This window comes from Xenopus tropicalis, chromosome 6 (genome assembly GCF_000004195.4).
Source record: "Xenopus tropicalis strain Nigerian chromosome 6, UCB_Xtro_10.0, whole genome shotgun sequence".
In the NCBI taxonomy this organism is placed as follows: domain Eukaryota; kingdom Metazoa; phylum Chordata; class Amphibia; order Anura; family Pipidae; genus Xenopus; species Xenopus tropicalis.
This window is the reverse complement of record NC_030682.2, coordinates 37,237,725-37,253,768: the sequence shown is the minus strand read 5'-3', so window position 1 is coordinate 37,253,768 and position 16,044 is coordinate 37,237,725. Positions and strand designations below refer to the sequence as shown.

The 16,044-nt window shown below is 38.3% G+C and overlaps 1 protein-coding gene across 1 annotated transcript; it reads left to right on the top strand.

Moving 5' to 3' along the window:
• Positions 1-2,808: 2,808 nt before the first annotated feature.
• Positions 2,809-8,293, top strand: sostdc1 (sclerostin domain containing 1). The gene is given in 2 exon segments (NM_001100270.1): positions 2,809-3,042; positions 6,481-8,293. Coding segments are annotated over 2 exon segments (642 nt in total). The 5' UTR covers positions 2,809-2,840; the 3' UTR covers positions 6,921-8,293.
• Positions 8,294-16,044: the final 7,751 nt, after the last annotated feature.

Sequence of the window (16,044 nt, the reverse complement as noted above, 5' to 3'; positions counted from 1 at the left end):
AGATGCAGCACACTTGCGCCTAAAGGATTGGGCACAGATGTCATTTGCATGCCAAACTCTGAAACTGACTCGAACAAACATCAGAAAAGACGCCTCGCAGACTGTGAAAATATTTGGTGCAGCTGTGTCCGATTTAAAGCAAAGTGCACACCCAGTTGTGTCCATTTTGACAAATCAGACACAGTTTCACTGGACGCAGCTCACAAGAGTCAGACACAGCACGATTGCATCCAATTCAACATCACCAGTTACCACCCAGGTAGGAAAGTCCTTTGTTGTGAGAGTTCTGAAACTATTTGGACTATACAGTTGCAAGAAAAAGTATGTGAACCCTTTGGAATTATATGGATTTCTGCACAAATTGTTCATAAAATGTGATCTGATCTTCATCTAAGTCACAACAATAGACAAACACAGTCTGCTTAAACTAATACCACACAAATAATTAAACGTTTCCATGTTTTTATTGAACACACCATGTAAACATTCACAGTACAGTTGGAAAAAGTATGTGCACCCTTGGATTTAATAACTGGTTGAACCTCCTTTGGCAACAATAACGTCAACCAAACACCATCTAAAACCTGTTGAGATCATGTAGAAGTGAATGGCAGATGTCCCTTTTACAACTGGAAGCTCTTTCTTTGTGGTTTTAGAGGTTTTCTGTTTTTTAGACATTGGCTTTTGTATATGTATTATGTATATGTTATTCAGAATGCTCAGGACCTGGGGTATTCCGGATAATGGGTCTTTCCGTAATTTGGATCTTTATACATTAAGTCTACTTAAAAACCATTTAAACATTAAATACACCAAATAAGATTGTTCTGCCTCCAATAAGGATTAATTATAAGTCTATGGTGGATGACCTTCCCATAATTCGGAGTTTTCTAGATAACAGGTTTCTGGATAATGGATTACATACCTGTATATCTAAATATATCTTTTATCCATATTTATCCATATCTCTGTCATCAGGTTTTTTCCTGTGTCCTGGAGAAAATGAAATTACTGGAACATTTTTAAAGAATTTGTGTTTGGCTGATCTGAGCTATTTACTACGTCCTGTTATTCAGGAGTCGTGATGCAGGTAGACACCTATAGTACTTCAAAGAGAGAGATAAGGAAATGATATCAGTTATTTTAAGGGCTTTACAACCAATTTTATCTCAAACTGTTGGAATATGAACAGGTTATACAAAGGTATTCCCGATACACATTACATTAAATTAGCAGTGTACTAATGCTGACATTTGTATTGCTTACCCACACACAGCTCTGCTGCTAGAGAGAGATATGGTTGGGTAGTATGGCCATATTACTTGACCATCATTATGTACATGGTCCCCTTGGGGGAGGGTGGGGACAGGCCTGCAATTCCACTACATGGGCAGAAAATCCAGTTAGATTGTGCCTCACACTTGCACTTGCACACTCACACAAGCCCAAAATCTCAGCAACCACAACCTCCTCTTCCATGCAATAGTTTATACAAGGCTGTTCGTGTATATTGTCAAACTGTAAAATATACAAGGGGTCATTTACTTTTTCCCTCGACTAAAGTGCAAGAGCACTAATGGTTGCAAGAGTGCAAATACAAATCTGGTTCAAGGTACAGCACTAGGGGGTGCAGGTCCTGTCCTTGTCACCCCCGTTCCTCTGCTGCTTCCACACTGCATGACTGAATGATGCACACCTTAGGAGATGGGTAGGGGACAGTAGTGGGTCCCAAAAGCAGGCAGCTCTGTATTCATACGGGTTGCCTAAATTCTCAACAAAAGCAAGGCAGTGTGCACGTGCAAGAAAATGGCATAATGGTATTTCTGCACTTTGCACAATGCCTTTCTTATAGCAATTGAGCCCTACAGCAATTTAGCAGCATGGTGGTTTTGGCTGGATAACTTCAAAATATATGCTGCTTTTAGTTTAAGGGCAATACCCTTTGACAGAAGTGTCCAACCTATGGTCCTTGAACTGAAACTGAACTACAGCTGCCAGAATCCCCTCTAAAATCTAAAATCCCCTCTTAAATAAAATCCAATGTTAAGCTCAACAATACAAACGGGAGTGTTTCTCAGCTTATAGAGCATATATGTCACTGGTCCTTGTAGTAAAATTAACACCACAACAGAATTACACATTTTATAATGTACTTCGTATTACCATTAAATGAGACAAAACTTTGATGTTGCTTAGAGATATCAGTCACATCACATTTGGGTATAGTCAAACAAGTTTCTCCTCCACTTTTGCAGGCATTTGTGCTTATCCCACAGAATCTCTAATGAAGAATTGTTGCCCAGGGCACTTGGAGGCAAAGTGACATTCTTATGCCCCAAGGAACTGACACAGAATTATATTATAGGGTTTTAGTCCTTTATGGCCACTCCTTGTCTAGGTTTGGATGAATAGAAATTAAAGAAGGAAGCCTCAAAGCCCTCTGCAGTGAAGTTGGTTTCAGTGTATTTAAAACATCTCTATGACTGAGACTCATTCATCCCATTGAGAATTACATGTTGCGTTGCAGCCTCCCTCCGACAGACTGTGTGCACGTATTGCTCTGTAACTGGCTCTTCCATCTCCTTACTGTGTGTGTGTGTGGGAGAGAAACCCAACTCCTTCTGCACTGCAGGGCTTCCCCTCTGCACTGTTGTACATCTCGCACTCCTCCCACCATTTCCCTGAGCTTTTCATTCTTCAGCTCTCTCCATAAGTTGACACCTGAATGAATGCCAATTCCCCCCCCCCCCCCCCCCGGGTATATAAAAGCAAGCCATCAGCAAGCAAGTTCACATTAATAAGCTAGAAGAGAAACTTACAGGGACTCTGCAGAGCTAACCATGGTCGTCTCAAGGCTCCAATGCTGCATGTTATACTTTGCATGCATTTTCATAGAAAGCTGCATGTCTTTTAAGAACGATGCCACAGAAATCCTGTATTCCCATGTGGATAAAAACATCCAAGAGAGTGCCAACAGCAGTGCCCTGAACCAGGCTAGGAATGGAGGAAGACACACGGCTAACTCTGCCATGGACAGGACAAGTAAGTTGCATTTATCTATCTTTACCTGCAGAAAGTACTGTACTGATCAGCAACATTGCTGGTCTATCTCATGGCTCAGTAATGATCTGTGTCAGATAAGACGTCTGTCTGGCAGATAACTCTTGTGCTGCTTTTCCCAGGATCTATAGTTTCTTACTGGCCGGACTGTTTTCAAATAGACGTTGGATTTGAATTCAGATTGCAGTTCATTTAGAAGGCTGCCTATTGATATGAATGATAATGCTAAGGGCAGATCACTGCATTGTTTCTGTAATGCAGCCTTTAAACTGGTGCCTATAGTTTGTACTAAGCTATTTTGTCTATTCATTACTGATCAACAAAGCTATGTAATACATTTTAATAGTTTGTCTATAAAGATAGTACTGCTCTCTCCTCCAGGGATCAGTTCAACCTCAATGTATCCAGCTTTGCAGTGTGTTACTGAACTTGGTTTCCGATCAGAGCTATGTTGGACCTTCAGAGCACTTTGGCTTGTGATGCTAAAATCTATTGTTTTTACTCCTTACTATGAAGAGCGTGCATTTTCTTATGTGAAACACGGTTTTTTATTTTATGCTGGTAAAGGGAAACAAAACTCTCACTGCACTGTAACTCTGCCCATTATAAACGCCCTTTAATTATCCTGATCATGATTTAAGCTATGTCTCAATATAAAAGCACAGAATAATTAAGATATATGTAGTGTAAGCTACAGCTTCCAGCATCCCCAACAGCTTAGGATCCCTGACTGACACTGTACAGTATTTGCACATGATACAGTGGCTACATGCACATTAAACAGAGGGCATGTGTGGATTACACAGAGAAAAGGCTGTGCATGGTATAATGGGTAAATAAGCACACTGTTATAGCTATATGTGCTTGGTATAGTATAGTATAGTGTATAATGCAGAGGGTGTCTAGAAACAATACAGTGTCTTTATGTGCAGTACACAGTGAATGCACACGGCTGGGAACAGCTATAAACCTAGGTTTTTACCTTAATTTTAGGAATCTGTGGGTGCTGTAGTGTCATGCAGCTTGGGGTCTTCCAGTGATTGAGAGCTGCGAGGTGTTATCTTATTAAACTGGCACAGAAAATAACCTTTTTTAAAATTATTTTCCCCCCACTAAAAAAACTATTTGCCTATTAAACCCAAAATCAGTTTTTTTCAGGATTCATCTATTCATATTTACAGTATGTCATTGGATAGGTAAAATCAAAGATATTTATTAACAGATAATGTTTTATGTCTCTTCCTTAGAGATGAAATTGGCTGAAATTGGTTTAAGGTTGATGCCAATAAAGTACAGAGCTGTCAGATACAACAATGTCAATGTAATACAGAACTGAACCTTTGGGCACTAAGTAACATCCATAACCTTGTCATTTCCTAGGAAACCAACAAAAAAAGCTTATGAGCTATATATTTACCGGTAATGATTTCATGCAAAGATATAGAATTTGTTAGCTCCCTTCATCCATAGCCAGAAGTTGTCTGTCTGAGGAAGCAGGGAGCTGCAGTTCATATGAAATGGATGTCAGTTCATATGACCTGCTACTGTTATATTTGCCAGGTACAATACAAGAAAGAACTGTACACTACATACTGTGTGAACGTATACAATACAACTTTCACTTTAAACTGTTTGCCATAAAGTTGGCTGCCTCCTCAGATTTGCTAAAAGTTATGGATTTTCTGGGGGTGGGAGGTAAATTAAAACAAACACGAACTAGCTTAATATACATTAGAAAGTTAAAATATGTGGAATATTCCTGAACTTAGGATATGTATGCAGTTGTGTAGGCAGTGTTTGGAAGACTGCCAGATAATGAGCAAGGGATCACAGCCCACCTATAAAACAAAATGGAACATAAAAGTTGCCGTTCCATGTTATCTTGTATAGTATAATCATCTCCAACATCTCCTTTCATTTTATGATAACAGACTTCAAAAGCATATTCCTTCTAAAATGTAAATGTAATTGAAAGAATGTTGTATTGGCAAATGATGACTGCATTAGACAGGCAATCAGTATGTATTTTCATCTAATACAGGGAATAGGTTAAACATGGACAAAGCTAGCAGTTGCTTTCTTTTGTATCTCACCGTAAATACATTTCCCCAAGAGTTTCCTCCCAGAAAAGAAGAACAGATATGAATCTGTTTCAACCTTCCCAAAAATCACTATGTCAACACCTGTAGATAAGAAAAATAAAAACTGGCTAATTGTTATATTTCTTCCCACTCTCACCTGTCTGTGTCACTTCAGCAATGTAAAGTATTATCTAGACATGAAACACTTTGATTTAGTTCCAGCATTTGTTTTTACTTCCTGGCTGAGCACTTATGAGCTGGAGGCCTCTGGCTAAAGTAAACATAAGCACATTCTAATGAAACCTCCACCACCCTCTTCTCGCCTAAGGCATTATCCCAATTTTAGTTGTCTGAGGGGGCGGATGGGGAAAATCTGGATCTAGATGAACAGAAGCTACATTTGGCTAAATCCCCACAGGACATTAATCTTAAAGTATATTAAAAAAAAAAGTAGTTTAGGCTCCCTGAATTTAAAGAGGAGAGAAATTGTCTCCTAAAATTTATGGTGTTGCAGAATTGGCTTGAGAAACCTGAACCCTCCAGACCTGCCATAACTCAGGCAAACACAATAATATTCACTCAAGACATTAGGACAAACATTTGAAGATACAAGAGTCTTTTCCTCCTGATAAAGAGTTGTTTTGACGGATGTCATGACAGGGACTAATGTACTTGACACAGTCGACTTCTCCCATAAGCATTTACTCTCTTAGCAAAGTGCCCTGTGTTTACTTTATTTCCTTAGCATATGGTCACATCTCAGGTTCCATGTAAAAAAATAATTAGGGCAGAAACTCTAAGGGCGTGTCATATATCCTCAATGGGGACTGATGGGCATGGATATTAAATTTCCTAGTCCCACAGTAGAAGCAAGAACAAATCTCATTTAGTTAACGTTTAAATTGTTTACTCTCCAATATGATTACGATTAATTTTTGGTATTTTATGTACTTAACTACATAGTGGCATTCATTTCCCTATAGAATCTGCAAGACTAGGTTACAAAGTTTTTATAATAGTTAAGGCCCTGTCATGTGATGTTAAGTCAAACACAGCTAAGATGTATAAGTATATAAGAGGTCATGATGCGATCTCTGACCTTTAAATTCGCATGAGGTCATGGGCCATGTTTCTTTAAAAAAGGTCATTAAACTCCCAACACAGACTCTATTTAGAGAATGTATGCACCGTGAACTAGAAATTATTTCAGAGTTCCTATTTGCTAAATATTATCTCTGTAGTAAAACAAACATGATTTCATTTTGTATGAATTTAAAGTTTGTCACAAACAGAAAAGGTCTTCTGCCATTATTAATGGAGATTTTTTTTCTTTTGGTAGATCCCCATCAAGTTGGATGCAGGGAGCTGAGATCTACAAAGTACATCTCAGATGGGCAGTGCACCAGTATCCAGCCTTTGAAAGAACTGGTCTGTGCTGGAGAGTGTCTTCCTCTTCCTATTTTGCCCAACTGGATCGGGGGTGGCTATGGGCTGAAGTACTGGAGTCGGAGAAGCTCTCAGGAATGGAGATGTGTCAATGACAAGACTCGCACTCAGCGTATCCAGTTGCAGTGTGAGGATGGCACGACTAGAACCTACAAAGTCACGGTGGTAACTTCCTGCAAGTGCAAGAGGTACACCAGGCAGCACAACGAATCCAGCCATAACTACGAAGGAGCTTCTCCAATGAAACCCATTCACTCTCTCCAACATCATCACTCCCACCACAACCGTGATAAGAAAAGACTAATCAAGATGTCCAAGCACATTCCTAGCTAGAGAAAAAAATGCAAACCATAGACTGATTCTTATGACTGTATGTCTCCAAAAGACTGACTTTGTAATTTCTGTTGGAAAAGGAAGCCTGGGGTTTTTTTTGTAACAAAGATTGTTTATATGGAGAACACACAATATAACAGTTGCATCCTATTTTGTTCCACGTCATTTTGAAGGACTGACGTATCTTTTCCAGAGAATAAAAAGGAAGTTTTGTATCTAATACTTTTATTGAAAAAGTAAAAGGTGCTTCAAACAAGCTATGTACTAGAGTTGTATCTTAGAATAATTTATAAAGTCCCAGTCTTGTAATATGGTTCTTATACATTTGGGCTCACAGCTGAATATTTTGTGGCAAGTACTTATCGGTTGCTAAAGGGAAAGTTTTGCCTTAGATATTGCTCTGAATGTGTTTAAAGGTAAAAAAAATAACACTTGCAATATGACAAGTCATTTTTATATAGGAAAGGTATAAATATTTGGAACATTAACATTTGCTTTTTTTTTTAAATAGTGCCCACAATCATTTTCCAAAAAGTGCCCGAATTTTGACCTGGTGATTATCAGAGGAGGAAATGTTGATCTGCTATAGCCAGCCCTAGATTTCTAGTGCAAAATGAAATCAATGAGCCCAACTACTGCCTAACGGACTGTACATGGGAATATTTTTCCAAATAAACTAGGGATTTGGGCTTATTGGGGTATCTGCTATACATCTGCTGCAGATCCCTACTGTAGACAAGAGAAGGCCAGCAACTCATTGGCTGATACCTGAGCAAGCTAATATATGTCCAGAGGGCTTGTGTCAAAGGTGCTCATAAACATAGGTAAATAAATTCCTCTTATTCTTGGGGCCAAATATGTGTCTTCAAAGGAAAGGACCCTGCCATTTTCTGGTCATCTCATCACAATAAAAAGTCCTGCCCCATCACAAACAGAGTGGTGGTTGGCAATTTATCAAAAACTAGTAGGATGCCTGACCAAATACATCATGTGGGGTGTTTGATTCCAATAGGGATATATCCAATAAAGACACAAAATACAGCTACAGCTACACATATTTATTTGTCCCTGGAGTTATACAAACATCTACCACTCCAGCATGACCTGCCACAAAACTCATGTATGCGACCATTTTAAAGGTTTGAAAGCTTTCTGAATGTGATTTTCATCTGTACAGTGCATTTTGTTTTATAGCTTTTTCATGTATGAAAGTATTTTCCTACAATTTGTAAGTAGATTGCCACCTGCTATATTTTTTTTGTAGATAATGTAAAATAAATATGTAGTATTTGTGGTATATTTTTACATTGTGATATTTTTATTGGCACAATATATTTGAATGTTCATTAAAAGCTATTTTGTGCAATCCAGAACCCAAACTGTCCATCTTTTATTCAGAATATAACAAAACCTCAACCTGAACACATGTTCATGTATGGGACTTGTCATCCAGAATGCTCAGGGGGTTTCCAAATAAAGAGTCTTCGTCCATGCCTTAAGTCTACTAAAACATAATTTAAACATGAAAAAAAAAACAATAGGATTGTTTTGCCACCAGCATGAATTCATGCAGCTTAGTTACCATCAAGTACAAGCTGCTGTTTTATTATTACAGAGAAAAAGGAAATCATTTTTAAATATTTGAAATGAAGTCTATAGGAGATTAAAATGAAGTCTATAGGAGATGGCCTTCACGTAATTTAGAGCTTTCTGGATAGCTAGTTTCTGGATAATGGATCCCATAGCTAAACAGTTAAGTAATTTATTTTAAAGTAATCAATTCACATGTGCCTAAAATACAATTTTTTCCATGGGTCATATACAACTGCAATTGCAGTGTGCAAAGTTCTATTTCACCATGTTTTTTACCCACAAAGCAGCATTTTTGCCACATTGTCAGAGTTACTGAGGTCACTAACACTTGTTGCTTCTGATGCAATTGCACCCGATGCTTCAAAACCGAAGCAGTTGCGCTCACACTTTGAAGCAAATCGGACACAAAAAATCAGTAAGGGTCCAGTCAGGGTCATTGTGGATTTTTTTTCAACTGTGCTGTGGTGATGGCCGCTGTGGGAACCCACCCACTGTTACCACAGCATCCAGGGTTCCCACACAGTTGTGACCGATTAACATTTTCCAATATAAATTAACAATTTTCAATAACATTTTCCAATATAAAATAATGGGCCAGATCAACTGAAAGCTGTCTCTTATCACTGCCTGTGTGATATTAGCCTGCTTCATGGCTGTAAGCCACCGCATTTTTGCATGCACCCTATTAGCCTGCTTCATGGCTGTAAGCCACCGCATTTTTGCATGCACCCACGCCACCATATTGCCAGTGGCTGTCCACCATGGTGTGGCAACACAAATGCAAGTCTACTGTTTATTTAAGGACAATTGCATAGTGTCTAGAGTAAACCTTATAACTCATAAGGGCTCATTTATGGGTTATGGGTTAGTACAAGTTGATCCAGAGACTGGTCTGATTGCCATCTTGGAGTCAGGAAGGAATTTTCCCCCTCTGCGGCAAATTAGAAAAGCGTCAGATGGTTTTTTTTACCTTCCTCTGGATCAACTAGCAGTTAGGCAGGTTATATATAGGCATTATGGTTGAACGTGATGGACATATGTCTTTTTTCAACCTAACTTACTATGTTACTATGTATTTACAAAAGTGGTTCACAGTAACAGACAGATGCAACTCTGGAATTACCTCTTGCTTAAAGGCATGTGTAAAGGGCTTCCCTGCATCCAAGTGCTCTGTGCCTTGCAAAGCAAAACATATTGCAGCATGGTGCAAGTGTGTATGAGCACAAGAATTCATACATTTTGACTGGTGCATTTTAGTGCCAGTACTTGCGGCTAGCAATACACCTTGCCATTGTAAATACGGATTACTATTATTATAAGCAAAGACTTGCCAAATATTATTTTATGTTCCTATGCCACACTATGCATCCAGAAATGCTGGTTTATTAGCACAGTTACTGCCCTATAATTCACATCCGTGAATCCAAACTTGTTTCATTTTGTCAGATCTAATCTGTACAAGATAATGGAACATGGCTAATAAGGTATAGGACTTGGAGAGCAACTAGAGGGGTTAGGGTAAGGTGGGCTAAAAGCAGACAAAAATCCCTGTTAATAAAACAGTGAAAGCTTTTTTTTTTACATAAAAGGCATTCACATGCATCTATGCACACAAAGGTTCATTAACAAACACAGGTCAATGTGCAAAGTATAATATTCAGATAGAGAACATCTATAGTGACAGGAACATAACTTTGCCTATAAGTGCTTGGGTTTTAAGGCACGTGATATGCATTTATTGCACATTGTAGGGATTTTTGACTTCTATTAGGCAACCTCACCTTTGGCTAACTTCTGTTTGGATGCTTGGGTTGAGGACTCCCATTTAACAGAGGCAGAATGAGACTATTAAACTATACTATACTAAACTATAAAACCTTTTAAAAAAATGATCACCAATTAGAAAATTGCTAAGAATAGGACATTATAACATACTTAAAGTTAACTTCAAGCTGAGCCACCCCCTTTTTTTTTAGCTGATTTCAGATTAATGGTTACTATGTATATTTGTAAATTGTCTTTAAGACACCGTGACCCCCCACTCGCTTTGAACCAATTAACATATATCATCACTCATTGACAGGGGTCTCCCATGATTTGTTTCTGTGGAATATATTTGTGTCATGATTTAATCCCTAAGGCAGATTGCAAAATATGTTAATCCGGAGGCCTTTGGGTTCGTTTATAAAACTGACTGTTGGGTTCACTGAAAGCTTAAAGGGATACTATACTTATACATTATATAAATGTGTAATTATTTCCTTTTTGCCCCTAGCACCAATGAAAGTTTTATTAGCTCATGTTGTAATTTTAGTCATGCCTGAGCTGTCGTTGTCTAAAGTGGCCTGGTTACAGCCTAATCACCTCCCAAAGTGCTCCTGACCTGTAGTGTACGTACCATGGCACATGGATGTTTATAATCACTATGTATCTCACATGGAGATCCACACTGGAAAAACTGTGCCGCTGGGCTAGCAGCAGCTACCCCATTTCAACTCCCTGGTACCACTGGCCCTCTCACTTCTTTACAAGAAACCAACAAGATGTACATATTTGTGAATAAATAGTTATGGTATATCTCCCCTGTATAAGGCTACAGTTGGATTAAAAATTGGATTATAGAGGCACAATAAGAATAACTTTCTAAAGTTGCTCATAGCCTGTACAGCAGGACACCATAACAGCTATGCCTATGTATGGAATGCAGTGCTGCTAAAAAAAGGAGGTATAATGGATGGTACCTTTTTAACCTCATTCAGGAACACCATCATAACCCTTGGTTTATGGTTACTGGTGGTGACTTTATCTGTGTTATCAGCTATGGAACCAGCTATGGAACCCCATGGCAGTCCTTTAAATGTATGATTCATACAGGATTCAAAATGCTCTGGCATTCCAAGTACACAGAGGCCCAAACAGCCCCCCTCCAGCCCAATAAATAGTGACTGTCTATGGCATCTTACAGCAGCCCCTCTGGCATTTGCCAGAAACCACAGTCTGGGCCTGGATTCAGACATAAGAAATTTTTCACCTGAACATCCAGGCCTCTCCTTCTATTTTCCGCCCACCCCTCTCCTTTCTATTTCCGCCCATCTGATGAAGGGGACAACCCCCAAAACGTTACATTTTTTCTGCAATAAAGCTGCAAGGGCGGGTACCCTGCACAGAATCTCTACCTGGTGCCAGTAATTTTGTCTGGATTCAGATGGCAATGAGCAGTTGCCAAGGGCACACCCATACTGGGAACTATATATTTATATAAAAAGCTGGAAGCTCAATCAACAATTTACTGTCCCATTGAAACAGTCAACTAAAACAGTATTTTTGGGAGTCATTAGATGAACATGTTTGTGAAGATTAATTCATCCAGGTCATGGTATATCTGTAGTAATAAGTCAAATCAACTGGACTTGATTTTATTGAAGACGATTTTATTGATTTAGTGATTTTATTGAAGATGTTTGCCAATCATTCACCTGGCTTTCTCAAATCAGAAATTCAATTAAGAAAGACAGTTGGATGACTGGTGAAACGTCTTTAAGAAAAAAACAAGTCCAGTTGATTAAACTTATTATTACATATATCATTAGATGAACCATTTGCAATAGAATGTGCTCATGTTAAATACTAATATGTGTGGCTTATTCTTCTCAACGATATTTAGTGCTCAATGAATGAAGTAACCCTTAAATCATGTAAAGCTCTGTTGAGTCCATTAGCGCTGTGACTGTAAGGACTAGTTTTTTCTCAATAAGATTTACAAATGTTATTGGAGTAATAATTACCTTTCAGACATTGCTGGACTGTTGTTTTGTGACAGGCAGCATTAACTAAATTGCTCATAAATTGCACAAGATCACTTACGGTTCGCAAGTATAAACTATACCCATTTCTTTTTTTTACAAAACTTTGTATATTGATTGCATGCTTTTGCTGATTCTGTGCAATATATTTCAACATAAAAGGTCTGTAAAACATTAAATTAAGCAATTAATAATTATGTTAAGGTTTGTCAGTTGTAATGGATTACTTAATACTAATGGTTGCAACCTGAGATTTTCCAGCTGTTGTAGTAAATATTCCTTTCTTAAGCCAGCTGCTTTATACTATAAACAGGGATATTCAATGTGGCTTCCCAAAAACTGACCAAACTACAGCTCACTGTATTGATATTTGTAATGCCAGTGTGTTATTATTACTAAAACAATACTTTTCAGCAGTGTGAAATTACATGGTAAAAAGCCCTCTGCTGTAAAATAATTAGAAAACACCTATAGAATGGAGGCATCGCCTTGTTTAAATCCCTTCTTAATCTTGCCTCTCCATTTTCCTCTATGATATTTAGGGCTGCCATTCGGAATCTTGGGACACTGTACAAGTTATTTGTCTGGGTGTCCCCCATTAGCAACAAGTACATAATGATATATTTGACCTCACCCCTTGTATGTGCTAGACAAAACTATAAGAACTATAGGGGGCCCAGTGGGACTTTGGCTGATTTTGAGTTGCAATATATACAGGTATGGGATCCCTTATCCGGAAACCCATTATCCAGACAGCTCCGAATTACAGAAAGCCTGTCTCCCATAGACTCCATTTTAATCAAAACAGTACAGAATTTTAAAACTGATTTCCTTTTTCTCTGTAGTAATAAAACAGTACCTTGTAATTGATCCCAAATAAGATATAAATAATCCTTATTGAATGCAAAACAATCCTATTGGGTTTAATTAATGTTTTATTGATTTTTTTGTAGACTTAAGGTATGGTGATCCAAATTAGGAAAGACCCCTTATCCAGAATACCCTTGGTCCCGAGCATTCTGGATAACGGGTCCTATACCTGTACTTATAAAAAAAAGTCTTGCTTCTAAAGTTTAGAGGCCCAATGGTCTTACTGTGGGGCTCAATAACTAGCCATTCCACTGCTGAATAGTTCATGCTGGAGATAGCTTGTAAAATAAAGTGTTTTGTAAATAGATCACAATATAAACAGTTGATGTTACTCTGTAATAAGTAGCTCATATAAGCAATTAATTAATTAATTAATTAATGTACTGTAGTGGTAAGCGGAGTCTGCCCTAAATTTAAACCGTGACTGTCCCTGTTGAGCTGCTCAGCATTGTCATTGCTTGATACAAGAGTTCCCTAAGTTCTGTACATTTCTAAGTGAGTTAAGTACAGATCTACATAAGTTACATATATTTTTGCCACCTGGCCAGGGAACCCCCACAGGTCAAGCTTTCACTGGGTCCTGACCACAGTCCACCCTGTACCCACTCTGAAAAAGTGGGAGGTGCCTACTTAGACCACTTATAGAGTTTCTGGTCAGAAAACTGTGACCTTTTTCCTAAAGCAGACAGGGGGGCCAGACCGGTTTTAGGCTCAGGGACTAACCACCAACAAGAAAAGATTAAATGGCTGGCATAGAATCTTTACAAATTAATATAAAAAAAGGAAGAGCCACTTCACCTTTCAAGCAGGTGCCTACAAAAGTAAAAAAACATGAATCAGGGCTTGGGAAGGATAATATAGGTATAGGTATAAGTATGAATAGTATATTGAAACTTACGGAAGAAAATTAATTTAAACAAAAAAAATATATACACACATAACACTGAGGAAGGTGAATGGCTTATTTCACAGGGTTGGTCCAGAGATCCTCTACAATGCGTTTAGCATTTGTTCAGTGAATAAAGTAATGTATTTGTGGATCTTGATCCCAAGATACCTTAATTAGCCCACTCATTGCAGTGGAGAACCATGTGACAGATGGTGTACCAGAAACAGGATAAGTTAATAATGAATGATGGGTGTGCCAATGGCCCAGCATAGAACAAATGTAAACTGGGAAAGCAACTTCACGTGACTTTGGAAAAAACTAAGAGATGTGTAGGCAACAAAAGGAATTGCCAGTGGAAAGGCATTTTAGAACAATTAGTCACCCACGGTAGCAGAAATCTATCGCAAGCAACTAAATTGCTCAGTGGGACATTAGCCATAGGCTGTCCACAGACAATGACAAGTTAGGCCCAAGGCAAGGTTAGGACAAAACAGACAGAAAAGATAGCAGAGAAAATAAACATAAGAAAACTACATAAAGTTGAATCACAAATAAACATTAAAACGTAGTGCAGAGACTAACGTCCTCAAGTCAAGTGGATCAATTGATCTTAGAATTTTTCTTTAGTTTTTTACAACCCATAAAGCATATCTATTTCATTCATAAGTGCATTTTTAAGTAGAAAATGAGCTGCCGCAGGTTTTGTCTTGACATTTGGTATTTGGAATTCTGCTTCCCAGTGAGGATATCAGGGAAGTGCTAAATAATGGCGCAGAGTGATCGAACATCTCTTTTAGAGATAATATTCTCCATTTATTTGCCAAGCTGACAGTTATTTCCTGTGACTGCTGTAACAAGGCCCTAAACTGATACAAATTGTCTTTCTGTGTTCAATTAGTCCAATTTAGATTTGATGGAAGGAGGACAATGTTAGGACATCTGCTTACTCTGAGATACAGTCACATTTGGTGAATGTAAAAATAATGACTGTTACGTAAAACTGTACTGTTAGTAACAAGCAACACTAAATAAAGCAGCCAAATACTTTGGGGTATGTGTTTAATCACTAGAGATGAACAGCAAAGGTGAAATGATTGAATCAACCCAATCAAGCAAAGATTCGCTCTTATGAAAACCTCACCAAACAAGCAGACCCTTTTGCACACTGCCAGCTTCTCCTGGGACTAGGACTCCTATTGTGTGCTAAAAACTAGGTGTGCCAAGATGGACAGTACAGCCCCCTATTTTTAGCCTCATTTATTCACAGCTGCACTGGCATGTACAAATTGATGTCATTTATAAAAAGCACTTTTGCCCAAACATATTCCTCGCAATTCTGTGTTTTTGCCTGCCCAAAATGCTCTGATGAATACAGTAGTGCTCAAGAATTTCTATTGATGCAGGGAACACTGGATTTACAGAACCCTAGATGTGGTGGTAATTACAGGGTTCCCTCAGCAGGTTGCCAAGAAAAACATAGGCTAATGCATTATTTACGCTGTGCACTAAAAGTAACAACATCCTCACTGTACTAATACTGGCATACACACATTTTGTCACACTGTGCAATTTGCAGCAGAAGGAATTTGTGGGATTATATAGGTATTATGGGGAAAAACCTGCATTTCGGGAAAAAAAACAAAAAAATACACATTGCACTCTGGTCTTTCAAACATCACCTAAATGACCAAATCTGACAAAGGAACCAGTAAATCCACCAAATCCAGTCTTTGGCTACATTAATTTACCAAAAATATCTCCTAAAAATGTGCTTGATTCCAATCAAATATCTTATTCATTCAAGAAAAATACATGGGCAGATGTCAGCCAGTTGTGTTTACACGCTTAATAAATTAGTAGCCACTGCCATATATATTGCGCTGGTGCACATCTATATTTATAAATACCAGTAGTTATACACAGAAGTATAGATACAGAATATTCTGCTAACATACGGGGGCCGATTCAC